The sequence below is a fragment of the Mus musculus genome, chromosome 5, assembly GCF_000001635.26.
Source record: "Mus musculus strain C57BL/6J chromosome 5, GRCm38.p6 C57BL/6J".
Taxonomy (NCBI): Eukaryota; Metazoa; Chordata; class Mammalia; order Rodentia; family Muridae; genus Mus; species Mus musculus.
In genome coordinates this window covers 101844704-101863173 of record NC_000071.6, presented here as the reverse complement: position 1 = coordinate 101863173, position 18470 = coordinate 101844704, and the positions used below count along the sequence as shown (strand labels likewise).

The window sequence follows — 18470 nt, the reverse complement described above, 5'->3', positions numbered from 1 at the left end:
AGAAAAGTACTAGTTTGAGAAAAGACTCAGCAACCTACCGTATGTGTGCAGGTGCAAGTACAGTGCGCTCTGTGTGAAGCCGGAGTCGCAGTGGAATGAGTGACTGCGTCTTACAGGGCGGTCAGGGGGTAACGCCTCATGAGATGAAAATGTCCCAAGTTCATCCGAATAGGAAAATTTTAAAGTGTTAGGGAAGTGCAAAAGAGTGAACTTTTGTGGGGAGGGCATAGAGTCCCCTACTTCCTGATAGAATCGCAACCCCAGCTCTGTTGCTCTATTGTAAGAGACACCACTGCCACCTGCCGCCCATGTGGCCAAGGCATGCCTCCCTCTAAATAAATACCCTGGCTTCCTCCGTCAGCCTGGCCAGCATCACTTGGGCCTCTGTGCCTCTCGCTAGATCACTGCCCCAGGCTTCCTTCTGGTCCCTGCTCTCTTCTCTCCTCACCGCAGATCTAATAGTTACACCTGTTTTACTCAGTCCAAGTCCCGCTCCCCCTCAGTAGCTTTCCTCACATGGTCCCACCTGCCTAGAACTGTCCCAGCTTTCAGTTTCTCTCTACCTGCCTCATTCACGAATCGTGAATTAGGAGTCCTGTAATTCACACACAAGCCCACCACCAGTGGGGCACGCTCTGATCTTCCCCTTCCCTCCCTGCCTGAGCTGGGCCGAGCGAGAGAGTCTCTAGGTTTTCACTCACTGCCTGCACAGCACAGTCGTGCTTTCTGACCCTGCTTGTTAGTGAAGCCCAGACACTGCTCATGGCTCCCTCGGATCCCCACTCCCACTGCAGTGTCCATCTTTGCGGTTGCCAAGTTTAATATGGATGAGTTACTTCTCCTGCAGGCTCTGCACAGAGGAATGCAACCAGCAGACGTGTGCTCATTAGTGCGGATCAGTTTCTTGTGCCCAAGACACGGGTGTTTGGCAAAATTGTTTATACTTTTGATGTCCTATAAGAAGGACATATATTAAGCATTTCACAGACATGCCTTTCAAATTTCTACCTTTAAAGACCCTGAGGGAGTGAATTCTGGTTTTCTTTTGAATATGTGAATTAGGTCAGCTAGTGATATGCTTTTAAAATAATCCCTGCCGGGCTGAAAAATGTTCACTGTGCTTGGAAGTCACTTGACAGGGCTATGAGCTGATCGCCGAGTGTCTCGAGCCATCTCCCCTGTGCTTGGAAGTCACTTGGTAGGGCTGTGAGCTGATCACCGAGTGTCTCGAGCCATCTCCCCTGTAAACCACCTACATGAGGAAAGGACTCAGGGATGAAGTTAGAAGGAACTAGGAGGGGACGGGAGGAGGGATAGAAAGACTCCACCCTCCGGGTACAGGGGAGCTGGAGATAGTGCTGAATGGGAGCCTTTGTGTCGAAGGTGTCCTGAAGGAGTCCTGCCTCGTCCTTGCTCAGCTCTTGAAGCACTGAATATTCCCCTCCTTCCTATGATCCTCGGAGTCTCCCCGTGAGATGCATAATTCCCAAAACCCTTGTCCAGCAGTGCCACTTACTCAGCTCTGCGTATGAATGTACGGTGTGGGTAAACAGTCCACAAACTTCTCTCTCAGTTCACTTCCTTCTGTCCACGCCACAGGTAGGGTCATTGCCCCTACAGTCGCTGCATCCACGCTGGGGAGGGAGATAGGGCGCCTGGTGACTCGGTGTTGGGGTTTGTTTTTTGTTTCAGGAAGTTGACCTCACTAACCCCAAGACATTCAGAAACCTGGCCAAGCCAATGGGCGCGCAGACGGATGAGCGGCTGGCCCAGTACAAGAAGCGCTACAAGGACTGGGAAGATCCCAATGGTGAGGAGAGCCTTCTGCCTTGGCTTTGCCTTTCTGTCTCAAAAGTGAACACAGTTTAGTGCCCTGACCCCCGTGGGCACGTCTGCGGGGTGCTGAGTTATTATTATGTGTGCACACCTGCACATGCGTGATACAGCAGAAATGCAGCAGTTGATGCAGTGTGTGACCTCTCTAGAAGATGTCTGCAGAGTGCTGGCAGGAAGCTACCTCCTCTGCCTTGGTCTCTAACAATGCTTAGTCCCAGAAACTACACATTCATTTCTTGTGTCTCCTTTAATTTCATTTAGGTGCTTTTTAGAACTCCCTTCATTTAAAATTATGAATTGATGATATTTGTGAACTATACAACGTATTATATGTAATGACTATTGCTTCCCCCCATACATAAAACAAAGGGGAAATACTGTTAAATATAAGCCTACTAAATTTAAGCCTGTGCCCATTTTCTTTCTCTCCCTACCCTGTCTTCCAAGAACGATGCCCAATAATAATAAATGCTATTGCGCTGCATTTGTAGACAGCAGTTTAGAGAACTCTTTAGTTATAAAGCCATAAGCTAATAAAAAACAAGTAGCCGCTAAGTCAGCTGCTGCTTCAGTGGAAGGCGGCTCGCTGTTAGAAGTGACGGGGAGGCCCTGCCAGACAGTGGCAGACAAGTTTGCTCACCCAGGTGCCCGCCGGTGACAGCCCTGTGGAATAGTGCGGTCGCAGTGTCCCTGCATTTGGTGTCCCGGCTGCCTGTCACAATGGCTAACATTTCCAAACCTTCTGTTTAACACCACACTTACTTCTCTCATTTCCTCTTTTGTTTTTAATGATGCTCCAACTGTCCGGAGCAGGGGAGACCCCAGCGTACCACTACGGCACCCACTATTCATCTGCAATGATCGTGGCCTCATACCTCGTAAGAATGGAGCCTTTCACACAGATCTTCTTACGGCTTCAGGTAAGACTCAAATTTTATATTTTTTCCCATTCTAATGCTTTCATTAAAAATTGTCTTTCCGGGGCTGGTGAGATGGCTCAGTGGGTAAGGGCACCCGACTGCTCTTCCGAAGGTCTGAAGTTCAAATCCCAGCAACCACATGGTGGCTCACAACCACCCGTAATGAGATCTGATGCCCTCTTCTGGTGTATCTGAAGACAACTACAGTGTACTTACATATAATAAATAAATAAATCTTTAAAAAAATTGTCTTTCCAAAAATGTTATCTTCTAAGGAACACTGAAGCTTTACCGGTAACAAGTTGGTCGTTCAGAATGGAACTGAAATTGTTAGGCTTACATTGATAAATAAACTAGACTTCATTTAGAGCGAACAAGTTCAGGATCCTGTTAAAACATAAATATTCCAGCCAGGGAGAGGGAGTTTTAATTTTTTTTTTAAGTGCGTCCATGCTTAGATTTATTTATTTATTTATTTTATGTATGTGAGTATACTGTAGCTGTCTTCAGACACACCAGAAGAGGGCATCAGATCCCATTACAGACAGTTGTGAGCCACCATGTAGTTGCTGGGAATTGAACTCGGGACCTCTGGAAGAGCAGTCAGTGCTCTTAACCACTGAGCCATCTCTCCAGCCCAGGAGTTTAGTCTTAACCAGTTTTATTCAACAAGTGTTTTATTTTAAAAGCCACTGTTCTGTGTCCATGGTTACAGTCACCCCTCCACAATCTCTCCATGTTCAATGCCTGCTTGGTGAACCCCCACTTTGCCCTGGCCCCTGTTTGGATGTTTGCCAGGACATCAGAGGATAGGGACAAAGCTCTGTTCTGGACTTGCAGGGTTTTAGTTTTAAAAGACCAATAAGCATTGGTCTTAGTGATTGTGAACGATTCTTAGTATTGTGAAACGCTTTTAGAACATGATCAATGTGTCAGAAAGCCACAGATGAGGAGTGGAAGAGGAGGGAGGCTGCTTCAGGAGTTCTGGGGTCCTGCAAACACCCGAACACGTAGCAGAACCTACACAAGACCCCTGGCAGGCAAACACCTGGTGTGGGAGGTGGGGACAGCAAGGGGCAGTGGTCCTCGGCACAGAGTTAGGAAGTAAGAAAGCCCTGAGCAAGGAGTGAAGTGAGCAGGCAGCCTGGGCAGCCACTGGCAGTGGCCTTCGGCATCCTCCTAGTGATTGTCACTAGGATGCACAGCTAGGATGAGAGCTAGAAGCTGACACGTCTAGGGGGCTGCATACGTAAAAGTGCTGGCTAACTTGTTTCATCATTAACCTCTCATAACCTCTACTCCACTCTCATGGCTGTGAAACTTGGATGCCGGGTGGTTAACCTCTATTAACATGGCAGGGAACTCAGGGTATCGACCAGGATCAAATGTGAAAGAATCTGGCTTGGAAACCTGTTACTTTGTAACTAGTGTAAAAGGTAGACTTGGCCAGTCATCCATGTCTGGTTTAGATGAGAGTCTTTCCTCAGGGCTTCGTCGAACTGTGGGAGAATTTTCATCTCCTTCTGGTCTTAATTGTCTCCCTAAAGACTAATATTTTAAGTGTGTTTTTACAATGTTCATATTTGAATTTTGCTTTGACTACAAAACAGACACACTAGGCACCCTTTATAAAGAGTACACTAAAGAGAGAGAGATTGTAAAGTTTTGATTATTTAATGTAGGATGGCAAGAAATCAGAATGGAGCCAAAGGTATTTGAGGTTTTAAAGCCCTTGAACTTGACAGAAACTTTGTGGCTCAGTGCTTCCCCAATAGAGACCTGCTTCCTCCTGCCCACAGGGTGGCCACTTTGACCTGGCAGACCGGATGTTCCACAGTGTCCGTGAGGCCTGGTACTCAGCATCAAAGCACAACATGGCGGATGTGAAGGAACTTATCCCAGAATTCTTTTACTTACCAGAATTCCTGTTCAATTCTAACAACTTTGATCTAGGTACGTAGAAGTGGGACTTCTTAGGAATGTTGGTAGAGGGAGGCCTGTCACTGTTCACAGCGCTGTGATCCACCCTGCTTTACTGACTCCCCTTGAGTGTGCGTGTAAAATGATCTCGTGCCTCCAAAGAGCGAGTTCAGCTGAGTGTCTGTGGGAGATGTAACAGTGATGAGGGCATCGTTCAGTAGTGTGGGTCATGTCGTTTTTGTGAAAACCTATTCATGGTCAAGAGTGGTGTATAATATCTCATGTGTCATTTCAATCTGGAATGTTACCCGAGGCAATATCCCTTTATATGCTCTTGCTTTATAAAACTAGAAGTCCAAAACAGTTTAAATTGCGTTTCTTTAATCTGTGAGTGTCCTATTTTGCAGGGGTTGGGGGAAGTGCTAAATCAGCCAGTCTTGATGGGACTATTTCATGCACCGTGTTTCTTCCGTGACCTGGCAGGCAGAGGAAGGGTGCTTGGCTCCCCGTAAGGTTTCCTAGATCTCGGTTTGCTGATCCATGCTTCTGAGGACATTGTTGAAATCATCAAAATCCCACTGTTTCTGCTTAGGAATATTTCAACCAGATACCCTTCTGTTTTCCTTCCTTAAAAGCCTGTGTGTGTTTATCCGTCACATCTCAATCCCAGTACTTAGGAGATGGGGGGAGGGGCTGCAGAACATGGAAAACCAAGGGTTTGTCTGCACTGCACTGCCTGCAAGGTCTGTACAGTGGCTGCTAGTTCTGGAAATACCTTATGACATCCGTACTCCTTAAAGGGCAGTATTTCTCAAGAGGCCTACAGATTACTTCTTGTTCAGTGAGGCTGGACAGACGTCTCAGTGGTTAAGAGTTAAGACCATCTTGCAGAAGGTCCTCATTCTGTTCCCAGAGCCCTGCAAATGATCTCATAACTGCCTGTAACTCCAGTTCCAAGAGATCTGAGAGAGCTGACTCCTCCGGCCTCTGTGGGCACCCGTGCGCGCGCGAGCGCGCGCGCACACACACACACACACACACACACACACACACACACACACACACGAGGTGGGGGGCGTCATTTGAGAGGGTTAGAGGTATGTGATCACTATAATAATTGGACCTTTTGTCGTAAGTCATACAGTAACTTCTAACCCACTCAACACACTGCTCAGTAAACTGTTTCCTGTGTGCCACATTATAAGTAATCAAGTCCCAGCCATGCACGGGAAGTATTTTTCCTTGGTCTTGGATGCAGCCCAGGCTCTGAAATTTGAAAACGGCACTACTGTCTAAACCTCCAAACACAGTCTTATGTAACCAACCGCTGTGAAGTCCGTCCACTGGTTTATTGTTTATTGCCATCTTTCACAGTGCTGATCTCACTTGGACTTAGGAAGATTGTAAGCTAAAATGACTTTCTAGAGTTACTTCATTAACAATAAAAACTTTTTAAGATGAGAATTCCAATTAGTTTTTTAAATCTTATAGCAGACAGTTTCTTTTTTTCTTTTTTTTTTTCCGGTTTTTTGAGACAGGGTTTCTCTGTATAGCCCTGGCTGTCCTGGAACTCACTTTGTAGACCAGGCTGGCCTCGAACTCAGAAACCCGCCTGCCTCTGCCTCCCGAGTGCTGGGATTAAAGGCATGTGCCACCACGCCCAACAGTTTCTTTTTTTCTTAAAGTTGAGAATCTTCTCACCCACGCTGGCCTATAACTTGCTATGTAGCCTAGGCTTACCTTTAACATGCTGTGTAGCCCAGGCTGGCCTCCAGTGTGCAGTCCCCATCTCCCCATTCTAAGTGTTGGGATTATAGATCCCACCATGCTGGGCTCAAATGATTTCTTTAATAATGCCAGATTATTTCATGTAATCTGGGACAGATGTCAGTATTTATTACAAAATGATGCTTTTGTTTCTGTTAAGTGGCCCCAGTCTTTCCAAATATTTTTTCTTTTAACATTCTAAAATTGTGTTTCAGATTTTACTTTTTACTGAGATCATCACTGCCAGTTATCCATGTTCTGTGTTTGAGCCTCTTAAGATTTTAAGTATCAACTGGGTGTGGTGGCACATACCCTTCATCGGCACTGGAGACGTGTAGGCATAGATAGATAGATAGATAGATAGATAGATAGATAGATAGATAGATAGAGATATATATGCATATATAGTGTCAAAAGATGTGAAACCTCATGTATTGAAGTTATCATAAAAGACTCTGGTAGCCACACATGTGCTCTTGAAAAGAGATTTGCATCCAATAGCATTCCAGAAACTTCTCTGTGGCTCTTAGAGGACAGCAAGCTTAGCCTGGCAGAGCCCTAAGGAGTCTTACCAGGAAGAAACTGTTTAACTTTGTAAAGTCAGCTTGGTTTTGCTCACAGTCGGCAGTCTTTGTGAGGTGTGCTCTAGGGAGCAGCCTTGGAGAGATGCCACGGCAGACAACCTCAGGAAAGGGCAAGGGGGTGTTTTGCCGTGAAGCTGAATAACCATGGTACTGAACGTGGCACAGGATTTCTGTCTCTTCAGTGGGTAGCTAACCGCTGAACTCACCCTTAACATTTTATTCCTAATGTCTCCATCTAACTGCTCCTCAGGCTGTAAACAAAATGGCACCAAGCTTGGAGATGTTATCCTTCCACCCTGGGCAAAGGGGGACCCACGAGAGTTCATCAGAGTCCACCGTGAGGTAAGGAAGCTTGCGTCTCGATAAGCCAGTGGCACAGCGTGGAGGGAGGACCCTGAGCAGTGTGCCGTGCGTGCTTGAAGTTACTTGTATCCTCCTTGTGGTTCTTAAGTGTTTTAGTTCCTGTTGGCCGTAGCCAAATTTCTTTTACCGTGGGAACAAGTGTTAAAAGCCAGGCAGTGACTCCGCCCGCTTTGGAACCACAGGCTCTGGAGTGTGATTACGTGAGTGCCCACCTGCACGAGTGGATCGACCTGATCTTTGGCTATAAGCAGCAGGGCCCCGCTGCCGTAGAGGCTGTGAATGTCTTCCATCACCTTTTTTATGAGGGGCAAGTGGATATCTACAACATCAACGACCCACTGAAGGAGACGGCCACCATCGGGTTCATTAACAACTTCGGCCAGATCCCTAAGCAGGTATGGGTGTTCTCATCGTTAGTGGGCCTGGTTCGTTTTGTAGGTGTGGTATATTTCTCTTGATCAGTAGATAATCACACAGGTAGTTTTAAGACTTAGTTGCTAATGTAGTCGTACCATTCACCCATTAAATTCCATAGATGGCTTGTTATTGCTCTCCTTTCCATTTTACAGTCCACATAAGTAGAAGTTTTGTTGCATGGCACGTGTGCGTGCTCTTGTGCACACGCATGCACACACACACACAGCAGGGGAACACAGATGGAACAGTAGAGCGCTTAGCCATTGAGTTCCAGTGCTGTTGCTGTGGTTAAGCACCCTGAAGAGAGCAGCTTAGGGAAGAAAGATTTTCTTTTCTCTGGCGGCTCCAGGTTCAGGTCCACTGGAAAGTCAAGGCTGGAGCATGAAGCAGCCAGTTCCTATCACATCCACAGTCGTAGGCAGGAGGAAACTAGCTTCGTGCTTAGGTCACTTCTGCTCTCACACAGCCCCGGGTCGAACACTTGAGGGCGCTGTGCCACCTGTTAGCTGTGCTATCAGCTAAGGCATTCAGAACCCACAGACATGCTCAGAGGCCAGATTGATCTTGATGGGTCCTCAGTATGGCTTCCAGGTGGCTCTAGGTCATGCCAAGTCAATACTTAAAACTAATCCTCATGGAATTCTATTGTAATTGTCTGGGCCACATCACTGATGGAGAGGATAAAGGGACTGTGCCGTGATAGGACTGGCTGGGACACACAGTGGCTGCCTCCCCACCATCTGACTCCTGGAAAGACCGACCAAGAGCCAGGGTCCTCAGCACTCAGACTGGAGACCACCTCAGCACTGAAGCCAGTGAGGAGCAAACCTCCTTCCTTCATCCCCACCATGCAGGGTACAGGGGGAAGTGGGAGACGCCATGAGTGGCCACAAGACCATGAGGACACAGGCAGGGCCAGGCTGCTCATGCCACCTGCCCATGACGAGGCCTGCAGGCTCTGTACTTAGGGGCCCGGGCTTCTCAGTTCGTGCCACACCTCTTATGTCTTTAGTTCCTGTCTGTGCGTCTGCCAGCTCTGCGGTTTCTAGTGTTGACACTGGGAACACATGGAGCAGGGACAGACTAGAGGACAGCCAGGACAGAGTCCTCCATGGTGCAGCTGAACCTCCCATGGAGAAATGAGTCGACCTTCAGACCCGAGCGCCGGGGCTACTTCCGTCCCTCCCTTTGCTTGAGCCCTTTCTCCTTCCTGGGGGTCACAAGGGCAGGCACTCTATAGGAAATGAATATATTCAACAGACATCAAGACCCACTCCTGTCACATGCGACCCCATTTGAGTTTCCAGCACCCACACTGGTAGCTCAAGGTTATCACAACTCTAGCTCCAGGGGACTCTGACTCCCTCTTCTGACCTTTGAGGGCACTCGGGGTACATGCGTGCATGCAGATGAAATTTCATAATAGCTTTTTAAAGGATTTCTGTACCACTGCAGGATTTCTGTGTTACTTTGCTATAAGAGACCAAGAGAATTATTTTTAAGATACTCCATTAAAGAGAATACTTTCATACCTAGATTGTATGGTCATAGTAGGTATGTAACTTTATATGCCCGTGACTTTGCACAGTGTCATAGCCTTCATCTTAGTCTTAGGACTTCTGCTGCTATGATAAGCATCATGGACCAAAAGCAACCTGGGGTGGGGTAGGAGAGGGTGGGGTGTATTTTACCTTACAGTGTCATCCAGGGAAGTCAGGGCAGGAACCTGGAGACAGGAACTGAAGCAGAGGCCATGGAAGAGTGCTGCTTGCTGGCTTACTCCCTGTGGCTTGCTCACTCCTTGTGGCTTGCTCATACTGCTTGCTTATACACTCCAGAACCAGCAGCCCAGGGGTAGCACCGCCCACAGTGGACCTGGGCCCTCACACATCAATCAATAATCAGGAAAAATGCCCCACAGGCTTTCTCACAGGCCTGCCTGGTTGGGGTATTTTTCTCAATTGAGGTTCCTTCTTCCCAATTGACTCCAGCATATGCTGAGTTAACAAAAAAGTAGCCAGCACAGTCTTCCCATCAAAGTTCTTCAATGCCTAGTCGTGGTGTGTTTCTGCTTTACAACTTGCAAATGTATAGACAATACACACACACACACACACACACACACACACACACACACGCAGTTCATTGCAAAGAGATACAAATGAGCCTGACAGAGCAAGCGCTTTGATGGCGTAACTCTGCCCCTGATCCACTGCGGTGTGGGCTCTTGGAATCTTCTTGGCCTCTCTGAATTCTTCCCTCAAATGAACTATGGGGTCACTGATTGGCAGCAAATTATGAGCACCTCGAAGACACCAAAGAGGCATCGCTAAGTCACATTAGGGACAGCTGTGCCAGGCAGGAATCAGTCCTGTTAGAGGGCCTGCCTGCCTTCAGGGCCAGAATGGACGGGTCATGGAGAACTGCTTAAGTTAACGTCACTGTAGAATGGTTGTGGGTCAGTTGTAGTTTGAGTAGATTGTATCTTTTCAGAAAGGCAATTCAGCTCAGCAGTGAGCGTGCTGACCCCGGCTGGCAGTGACACCGTGCGTGGCCCTGCTTCCCTGTGTCACAATAATCTTAGCCTTTTGAGACAGGGATAATATAGTTAGTGTATGATCCTTGTAACTAACGCTTGTCAGTGGGGAAAAAACACATTTGGCATAGAAAGGCCAAGTACATTATCCCATCAAGTGTGTTATCCTCTTCAGTTGTTTAAAAAGCCTCATCCACCAAAGCGAGTGCGGAGTCGGCTGAATGGAGACAACATAGGCATCTCTGTCCCACCAGGAGCCACAAGTGACAAGATCTTTTTCCATCACCTAGACAACCTGAGGCCTTCCCTAACGCCTGTGAAAGGTAAGATGGCGGCCCCGGGGCTCTGCCGTTGAAAGCCCGTCTCAGTCTTCCGGTCTGTTGGGATGCCTTCCTGGTGTGTGAGACTGAGATCCCAAGTCCCCGCTGTCTCAATGCGATGATTTCTCCGTAGAACTCAAAGAGCCTGTGGGGCAAATCGTGTGCACGGATAAAGGCATTCTCGCCGTGGAGCAGAACAAGGTACTCATCCCGCCCGCGTGGAACAAGACCTTCGCCTGGGGCTACGCAGACCTCAGCTGCAGACTGGGGACCTATGAGTCAGACAAGGTAACTCCACTTCCCTCCAGCCCTGCCCCTTCACAGTCTCAACAACCTGGCTTAACAGGGGTAGGGGGGTGGGGGGGTGGGGAGAGGGGCAGGGAGAACCCAGACCAGGCTTTGTCAGCAGCTCCTCCAAAGGCAACAAGGAGGACTTCCCGCTGCAGACAGGAGAGAGCCGGTAAAGCGGTTATGTTGCCCAAACAAGTGGCTTTGGAAATTTGTGAAGTGGGTGCTGATGACTCCCCACCACCACTCCCAGAATTTTCCTAAGATCCTAGCCAGCAAAGGGCTCACCATTTCTGCAGCCTGAATAGCCTCTTTCTGGCAAGTCACAATCTGGTCACTTGCCATGACCCTAAGGGAGCCACATCCCACCCACCAAAAGCTGCCGCTGAGTCTTGGAAAAGCAAATCCGTGATCCTCCCACCCAGATAGACTGCATAGCCCTCTGGTTATACTGGGCACTGCTCTCTTTGGGCAGAGTGCTCCCTAAAGAGGCATGTGCTCCCTCGGCTCACTCTCCATGGCTGCGGCATACATGCCAATTGCCGTGCTGATCACACAGGTTGAACATCATGTTCCTTCACTGGAGAAAAGTCAGACTCTCAAATTTGATGCTTAGCAGCCACTGTAGTTTAGATAGTCTTGGGCAGTTAGGGTAGAATCTGAGTGGAATGTCACTGTAACTGAAACCCTGTCAACTGTAACTGAACCTAGCCCAGGATGAGGTCCCTCCAGAGACCTCTTCCCTGGGAACTCAGCTCTGCCCCTCCTGTTGCTGAAGTCCCCAGCACTTGGTGACCTGTGGCTCACATCTGCTTTGTTTACAGGCAGTGACTGTTTATGAGTGCTTATCTGAATGGGGCCAGATCCTCTGCGCCGTTTGCCCCAACCCCAAGCTTGTCATCACAGGCGGAACAAGCACAGTGGTGTGTGTCTGGGAGATGGGCACCTCCAAAGAAAAGGCCAAGCCCCTCACACTCAAGCAGGTAACGGCGGCCTGGGCTGGCAGGCGGGCGGGAGGGCAGACTGCAGTCTTGCTCAGCCACCAGCCTCCAGAGATTACAAGAGGCCCCCTCAGGCCAGAGCCACCCCAGAACATGTTGAGGTGGACGAGGGTTGTTTGGCTCTGAGGGGTGAGGTGTATGTTGGCTCTTGCTTAAGACTGCTTCCAGCTGTGTAGTCTAGGCCGTCTTCAGACTCATGGCCCCAGCAGCCTGGGTGCTGGAGTCAAGTGTGTGTGCCACCACACCCAACCCAAACTTGTTATTCTCAATAGTCAGACTATGCCTATTTCTCAAAAATTGCCTCTTAAAATCGAAAGGAAGTTGCCTTTGGAACTGTACTTCAGCATATCTAAGAAATACAAATGTTTCCTAGGAATTCTATGTACACAGAAGGTTTTGCAAGCCATGTTATATTTGCTGTGGGTTCACGTTAACACCCTCTACCGTGGCCTCTTACTTACCTGGACCACCACGTCCTTGTTTCTTTTGTCATTTGTCATACCTAAGGACATGTCAAAGTCACATGTCCAGAGAAATCCCCAAGGTGTTGCTGACAAGTATTTTGATCATTTAATCAGTAAGATTCTGTTATTGATTTTTAATTAATACAAAGGTTTTTGTTTATTTTTACTTAAACTGTTTTGTGGAGTCCGTTCCCTCCTCTAACTTTATGTAGATTCTAAGAATTGAACTCGGGACACCAAGCGTGTGCTTAAGAGCCTTTGCCCACTGAACCATCTTCTCTGTATTCAGCCATTTTGTAACACTTGATCTGTGAGGATTCATCATAGGTGTTTTCAAATAAGGAGAGGACATCTGTGTTTTTAGGATGTAATTTGAAAAGCAGTGTAAGAGCCTTATCTGTTCAGTACCTGATGTGTTTAGGGCATCACACAGAACTCTGAGCCTCAAGTGACAGTTGCTGTATTATAGGTGAAGGGACAGACCTTAAAAGGCATACCGATATTACCTTTGAGATAAAGCCAAAATTTAACTTTAATTCTGACTCCAAGGCCATTTTAAAGCCAAATAAACCTGCCTTAGGCATATATGGAAAGAATAAATCCATGACTGTTGACCAACAGTCATCCAGAGACCAAAGCTCCTTGGTCCCACTGAGGTTAGCCATGTGAAGGCAGTCTCAGCAGGATCACACTCCCTCTGTGCAGTACTTTGAAGCTTATGTGCGAATGTTGTGGCCTGAGGACTTTAAACAGCTTTCTGGGCTTGCTCAGCATTCCTCTAGATGGCAGAGCTGCTCGGCACAGCAGGGCTACACCGTGGCAAGACCGTGCTCCCTGATATCTTTAGGGTCATAGACAGTAACCATGCAATCCTAATTTCTTTTTTTGGGGGGGGGGCGGGGTTATATAATAATTGCACTTGGTCCATACACCTTTTTAAATTGCAGATCCTCAATACCATCTAAATAGGAGTTTGTGGCAAAAGACTAGAAGCCCAGCTTATAGTCTCTGCTTTGGGACCCATATTCAGTACATGATCACATTGGAAGAGTGGAATGAAATCCAAGCCAGTTGCGGCTGATATTCCCTCTTCCTTCAAAGATCTGGGTCACTATTTCCCTTCCCTCCAAGAATAATGTGAAGGTGGAAAGGAACAGCTAGACTATCACCCCATCCTTGTCCTGAGCATCCAACTCTATATTTGTAAGCCTGTCTGTCTGCTGATACAAGTAGAAGTGTGGAGTCTGCTAGGTGACCATCACGCCATGCTGTTGTAACTGGCCTGGTTTCTTGCTGTTGTCTTTTGCAGGCTCTCCTTGGCCACACTGATACTGTCACCTGTGCCACAGCATCCCTGGCCTACCACATAATTGTCAGCGGGTCCCGGGACCGAACCTGCATCATCTGGGACCTGAACAAACTGTCATTCCTAACCCAGCTCCGCGGCCACCGAGCTCCCGTCTCCGCTCTTTGCATTAATGAGCTAACAGTGAGTAGTGGGTTGAGGAAGCGTATTGCCAAACCAATGGCAAACTGTGTGTTTCCTAAGTCAACAGACATCCACTGTAGGTGCCACTGCCTTCTGCTCGGTTAATAAGTTGCTTGAAAAGCAAATGGGTGTTAAGTTTTTTAACCCAGGCAACATTTTTTCCCCTGAAAATCCATTCACGGCTGCGCACTTTAAAGAGAGCGAGAGTCGATGAAAATAAAACATCGTAGAGTACGCTTCTCTAGTGATGAGATCGTGGGGCTAATTAAGAGTGTAAGAGTTCTGTTGAAGTTTTTAGTGACAATACAGCCAAAGTGCTCACTTACCATGTACAGCAAAAGTATAGAGTTTGCAGTAGCTGTTAGGGTAGCCCCGTCTGTCTGTCTTCTCAGTCACTGAAGAGATGATAGCACACCTCAGCTTATCATCCTCTTACCCCTCTGGTCTCGGTGTTTGAGTCTTTATGTCAAAGTTAGTTGAGGGCTCAATTCTCCAATGAGAAGCAGGAATACGTTCTGGTCATACCCAGAAGTCACAATCCTAATTAGAATGGTCCCTCTCACCCGTGGGTGACACAGCTTCTCAGAGGGGAGGTGCCCAGCAGGGACTCAGCTCTGACTTCCTGAAGAAGCTTCTAATGGAGACCTGTAAATCCGCACTGAATTCCAGGTCACCTCCCATCATGCAGCAGTAGTCAGAGGACTGACAGGTTGTGACAGCTAGACCTGTGCTATGAAGCTCAGACTCCCCTTCTTCTTGTCAGGGGGACATTGTGTCCTGCGCAGGCACGTACATCCACGTGTGGAGCATCAATGGGAATCCCATCGTGAGTGTGAACACATTCACGGGCCGGAGCCAGCAGATTGTCTGCTGCTGCATGTCCGAGATGAACGAGTGGGACACGCAGAATGTCATCGTGACAGGACACTCAGATGGAGTGGTCCGGGTAAGTCCACCTGAGAGAGAAAGCTACACACTACCCACATGCATATTCATATGTACACACAGAAGACCACTCTCAGGCTGGTCCCCTGAAACATAATGCAACATACCATTTTGGCTACGTTTTGTGTGGTGAGCATCTCAGAAGAGACAATGCGCATACTACCTCTGTAGTCCCTCACATGGTTGGGTTTCTCTCAGGAGATTTCTTTTTCTTTGTAGCTATATATTTTCCCCCTCTTAGGCCTGTTATCCTTAACTGTGCCCTTTGTCAAAGCTGGGTGACTAATCACCCTCCTTAATTACAGGCCCAAGCTTAGAGACAATGAAGCTGACTCCACGCCCGAGTCACATGCTGTGGCTCAGCCTGCAGGCCTGCAGGGACACACCCTGCCTGCAGTCCTGCAGGGACACACCCTGCCTGTAGTCCTTGAGGCAACAGTTCCCACTGCTAAATGTCTAAGACAGTTTGCACTCATCACGCAGGACCTTGAGAGGTTCTGAAGGAAATGGAGGTTTCCCTGTGCAGTTATCTAGTTCAGTTACCGTTCTGTTTCTGTGGAGGCGCCATGATCGAGGCGACCTATAGAAGATAGCATTTAGTTGGGGGTCTTACAGTTTCAGAGGGTGAGTTCGTGGTCGTCATGGCGGGGAGCTTGGCGGCAGGCAGGCAGGGCACAAGAGCAGTCGCTGAGAGCTTACCTCTTATCCTCAAGTTGAAGTCAGGAAGCAAAGGGTAAAGGGAAGAAGGAAGGAGGCAGAGCGAGCCTGGGCTGTGGAAGCTTGTGAAACCTCAGAGCCCCCTCCCCCACCTCCATCCCTACCCCCATCCCCAGTGACCCACCTCTGCCAGCAAGGCCACACCTCTTGATCTTCCTAAGCAGTCCACCAGCTGGGACTCAAACATGCTCACTCAGCCCACCACGCTGATCATGATTTTAAACTTGCCTGGCCAGGGTCCTTTCCCTCTGGGAGGGACAGCTACCATGTGAGGCAGCTGGCCTCACGGATTCGGAAATCCCAATTTAAGCGGTGGTCAGTGGACTCACCCACCTAACCCTCAGAGCACACCTTCCTGAGCTAATGTGTTTGCTGTATCCTGTCATGTCCACATTATTTCCCCGCAGTTCTGGAGAATGGAATTCCTGCAGGTTCCTGAAACACCAGCTCCTGAGCCTGTGGAAGACCTGGAGATGCAGGAGGGCTGCCCAGAAGCACAGATAGGTACTTGACAAGCACGGAGTCATTTCATGTATTTATTAGATCAACATGGAAAAGCTCCGACCGAGCAGCTGAAACAGGCAAGGCTGCACACATAGCACTGTCGCCGCCACCCTGTGGGCATGTGTGCCAGCTTCACTCCAGGTCACCAAAGCCCACCCTCTGAGCTGTGCAAGCTGAATACAGGAGTGCTTTCCCCACGGTTCAAGGGCCTGCGACTCAGTTCTGTGGGGTGCAGGGTTGGGTGAGTCAGGCAGCCCCTCACCTCAATTCTAGAGCTGCTGTTCCCAGCTCATGAGATGCATTGTGGGATGGAGACAGGAGACTGCCAGGCTCTTAAATTGCTTACAGGCCAAACATCAGTACTCACCCCACCCGATCCTGCTCACGTGGGCCATTAATTCCAACTGAAGACCGTTATCTGCTATTTCTGAAGCACTTTAAATTTCCAGTTAAAGCAGAGCCAGGTGTCTTCCCTACAGAATGACTGGGGACAGCACCATAGAGGCAGCAGCGTCCTGCCCTGTGTTGGTGACCCTCCCTGGCCTGGCACTAGTGACTTGCCGGAAAGAATCAGTTTTCAGCTTGCTGAATAACATAAGGAGCTCCTGCATAGAAAGGCGCATTCTCAGAAGGGCACAGCTCCTCTCGGTAAACTCCGAGTGCCTGCTTTCTGTGCCAGAAAGAGAAATCCATAGGCAGCACGTTTTAATGCTTGCACTGTGTTTGATGTAAATCCCCACAGGCGCAATTGTAGCTTCAGAAGAGGTTGTCTGAAGTGTTGGTAGGAAGAGCGTAACTGTTGGTCACCTGCTTTATCCAAGGCATTGGATGATGGAGTCCCCTGAAATGAGTCACCTTTCTATATAGTGAATGACTAAAGCAGATGAGATTAGTGGGGTGGGAGGAGGGCAGGACTCAGAGCGTTGAGACAGCGAGTGCCATCTTCCGCGTGCATGCATACTGTGGCCATTTTGCAAAAGGGCAAAGTCCACGGAGAAGGACTGTGTACTGGAGATGAGACTGAAGGGCAGCCTGCCTCATTGCAGATCAAAGCTGTCCCTTGGCAGCTTTCGGTTCCACTTGCTCACACTTTTCCCTGGGGATCCCTCCTTTGAGAGATGTTTGAAGGTGGTAGGGAACTGTGGGGAGCGTGAAATGACAGTGGGAAGATTCAGCATCAAAACTTACACAAGTCACTGTCTTAGAAGTCACGTGGCTACTCAGTGCATGAACGAGGCTCATGTTTGTTCCCCAGCACCACACACATGCATGTGCATGTTCATACACACACACACACACACACACACACACACACACACACACACACACACACACACTCTGGAATGTGCATGGACAAGGTTCATGTTTGTTCTCCCCTCTGCCAGTGTAAAGAGTGCAGAGAAGAACACAGGATACCAAGAGGCATGGTGGGCGTTTGGGAGAGGGAGGCGGTGCTTTGAGTTGAAGGAGTTGGGTAAGATTTTAGACTGTGAGGTGTCGGCAAAGACAGGTAACACCAGTGCGCACACGCTTTGGGAAGACAAGTTCAAATAGAGTCACTGCTTGCAGTGCTGCGGACCTACTGTGAGGGGAGAACACCTGAGGAGCCAGACTGCCAGGGAGAGTGTGGTTTCGATTTTACTGTGAAGGATCAAATGCCACCTAAGGATTTTCTCAGTTGTGATCGTCTAGGACATGGGATTCTAAGGACTATGCTCCGCATTCTTGCTGTGTACAATCTTGCTACCTATGCTTGGTTGTGAGTGTGCCTCCCATCTACTGGACAGAGGAACAGGGACAAGTGTGAGTGACTGATGAGTCAGTCTCCCGTCTCTCGTGTCCCCAATGCCTTACCCAGGGCAGCAAGCCCAAGATGACGACAGCAGTGATTCTGAAACAGAAGAGCCCAGTGTCAGCCAGGACCCCAAGGACACGTCCAGCCAGCCCAGCAGCACCAGCCACAGGCCGCGGGCAGCCTCCTGCAGGGCCACCGCCACATGGTGTACCGACAGCGGCTCCGACGACTCCAGGCGCTGGTCCGACCAGCTCAGTCTAGATGAGAAAGATGGCTTCATATTTGTGAACTACTCTGAGGGCCAGACCAGAGCACATCTGCAGGGCCCCCTCGCCCACCCGCACCCCAACCCCATCGAAGCGCGCAGTTACAGCAGATTGAAACCCGGTAACTTGAGTTCTGGTGTCCCCCTCCCTGCCTGTGAGCCCTGTGACAGACAGGCCATGCGTTTGGGGTCCAGGTCTCTTGATCTACCCTTGGTCTAGCCTTGATCAACTCTGTGCCTGAGCCAAAGACCGAGGTCTTCTGCAGTTCTCCCATAGATCAGGCTAGGCATGTTATAAAAAAGAAACCACAGTCCCAAATCTTCCTTGATTCATGTAAC

At 48.7% G+C, this 18470-nt stretch overlaps 1 protein-coding gene across 12 annotated transcripts in view; it reads left to right on the top strand.

Annotated features, from left to right (window-relative positions):
* The window catches only part of Wdfy3 (WD repeat and FYVE domain containing 3), a 239263-nt gene that overhangs the window by 209042 nt on the left and 11751 nt on the right, over positions 1 to 18470 (top strand). For 11 of the 12 annotated variants that reach the window (XM_006535220.4, NM_172882.3, XM_006535222.4 and 8 more), the window contains 12 exons: positions 1693 to 1810; positions 2650 to 2756; positions 4556 to 4709; positions 7278 to 7369; positions 7573 to 7785; positions 10519 to 10666; positions 10797 to 10951; positions 11776 to 11934; positions 13726 to 13905; positions 14669 to 14851; positions 15975 to 16071; positions 17930 to 18253. In XM_006535220.4, coding sequence (XP_006535283.1) covers positions 1693 to 1810; positions 2650 to 2756; positions 4556 to 4709; positions 7278 to 7369; positions 7573 to 7785; positions 10519 to 10666; positions 10797 to 10951; positions 11776 to 11934; positions 13726 to 13905; positions 14669 to 14851; positions 15975 to 16071; positions 17930 to 18253 — 1930 coding nt within the window. Of the gene's footprint in view, positions 1 to 1692; positions 1811 to 2649; positions 2757 to 4555; positions 4710 to 7277; positions 7370 to 7572; positions 7786 to 10518; positions 10667 to 10796; positions 10952 to 11775; positions 11935 to 13725; positions 13906 to 14668; positions 14852 to 15974; positions 16072 to 17929; positions 18254 to 18470 lie in introns of those variants that run through there. The other variant, XM_006535228.4, reaches the window with a different exon arrangement.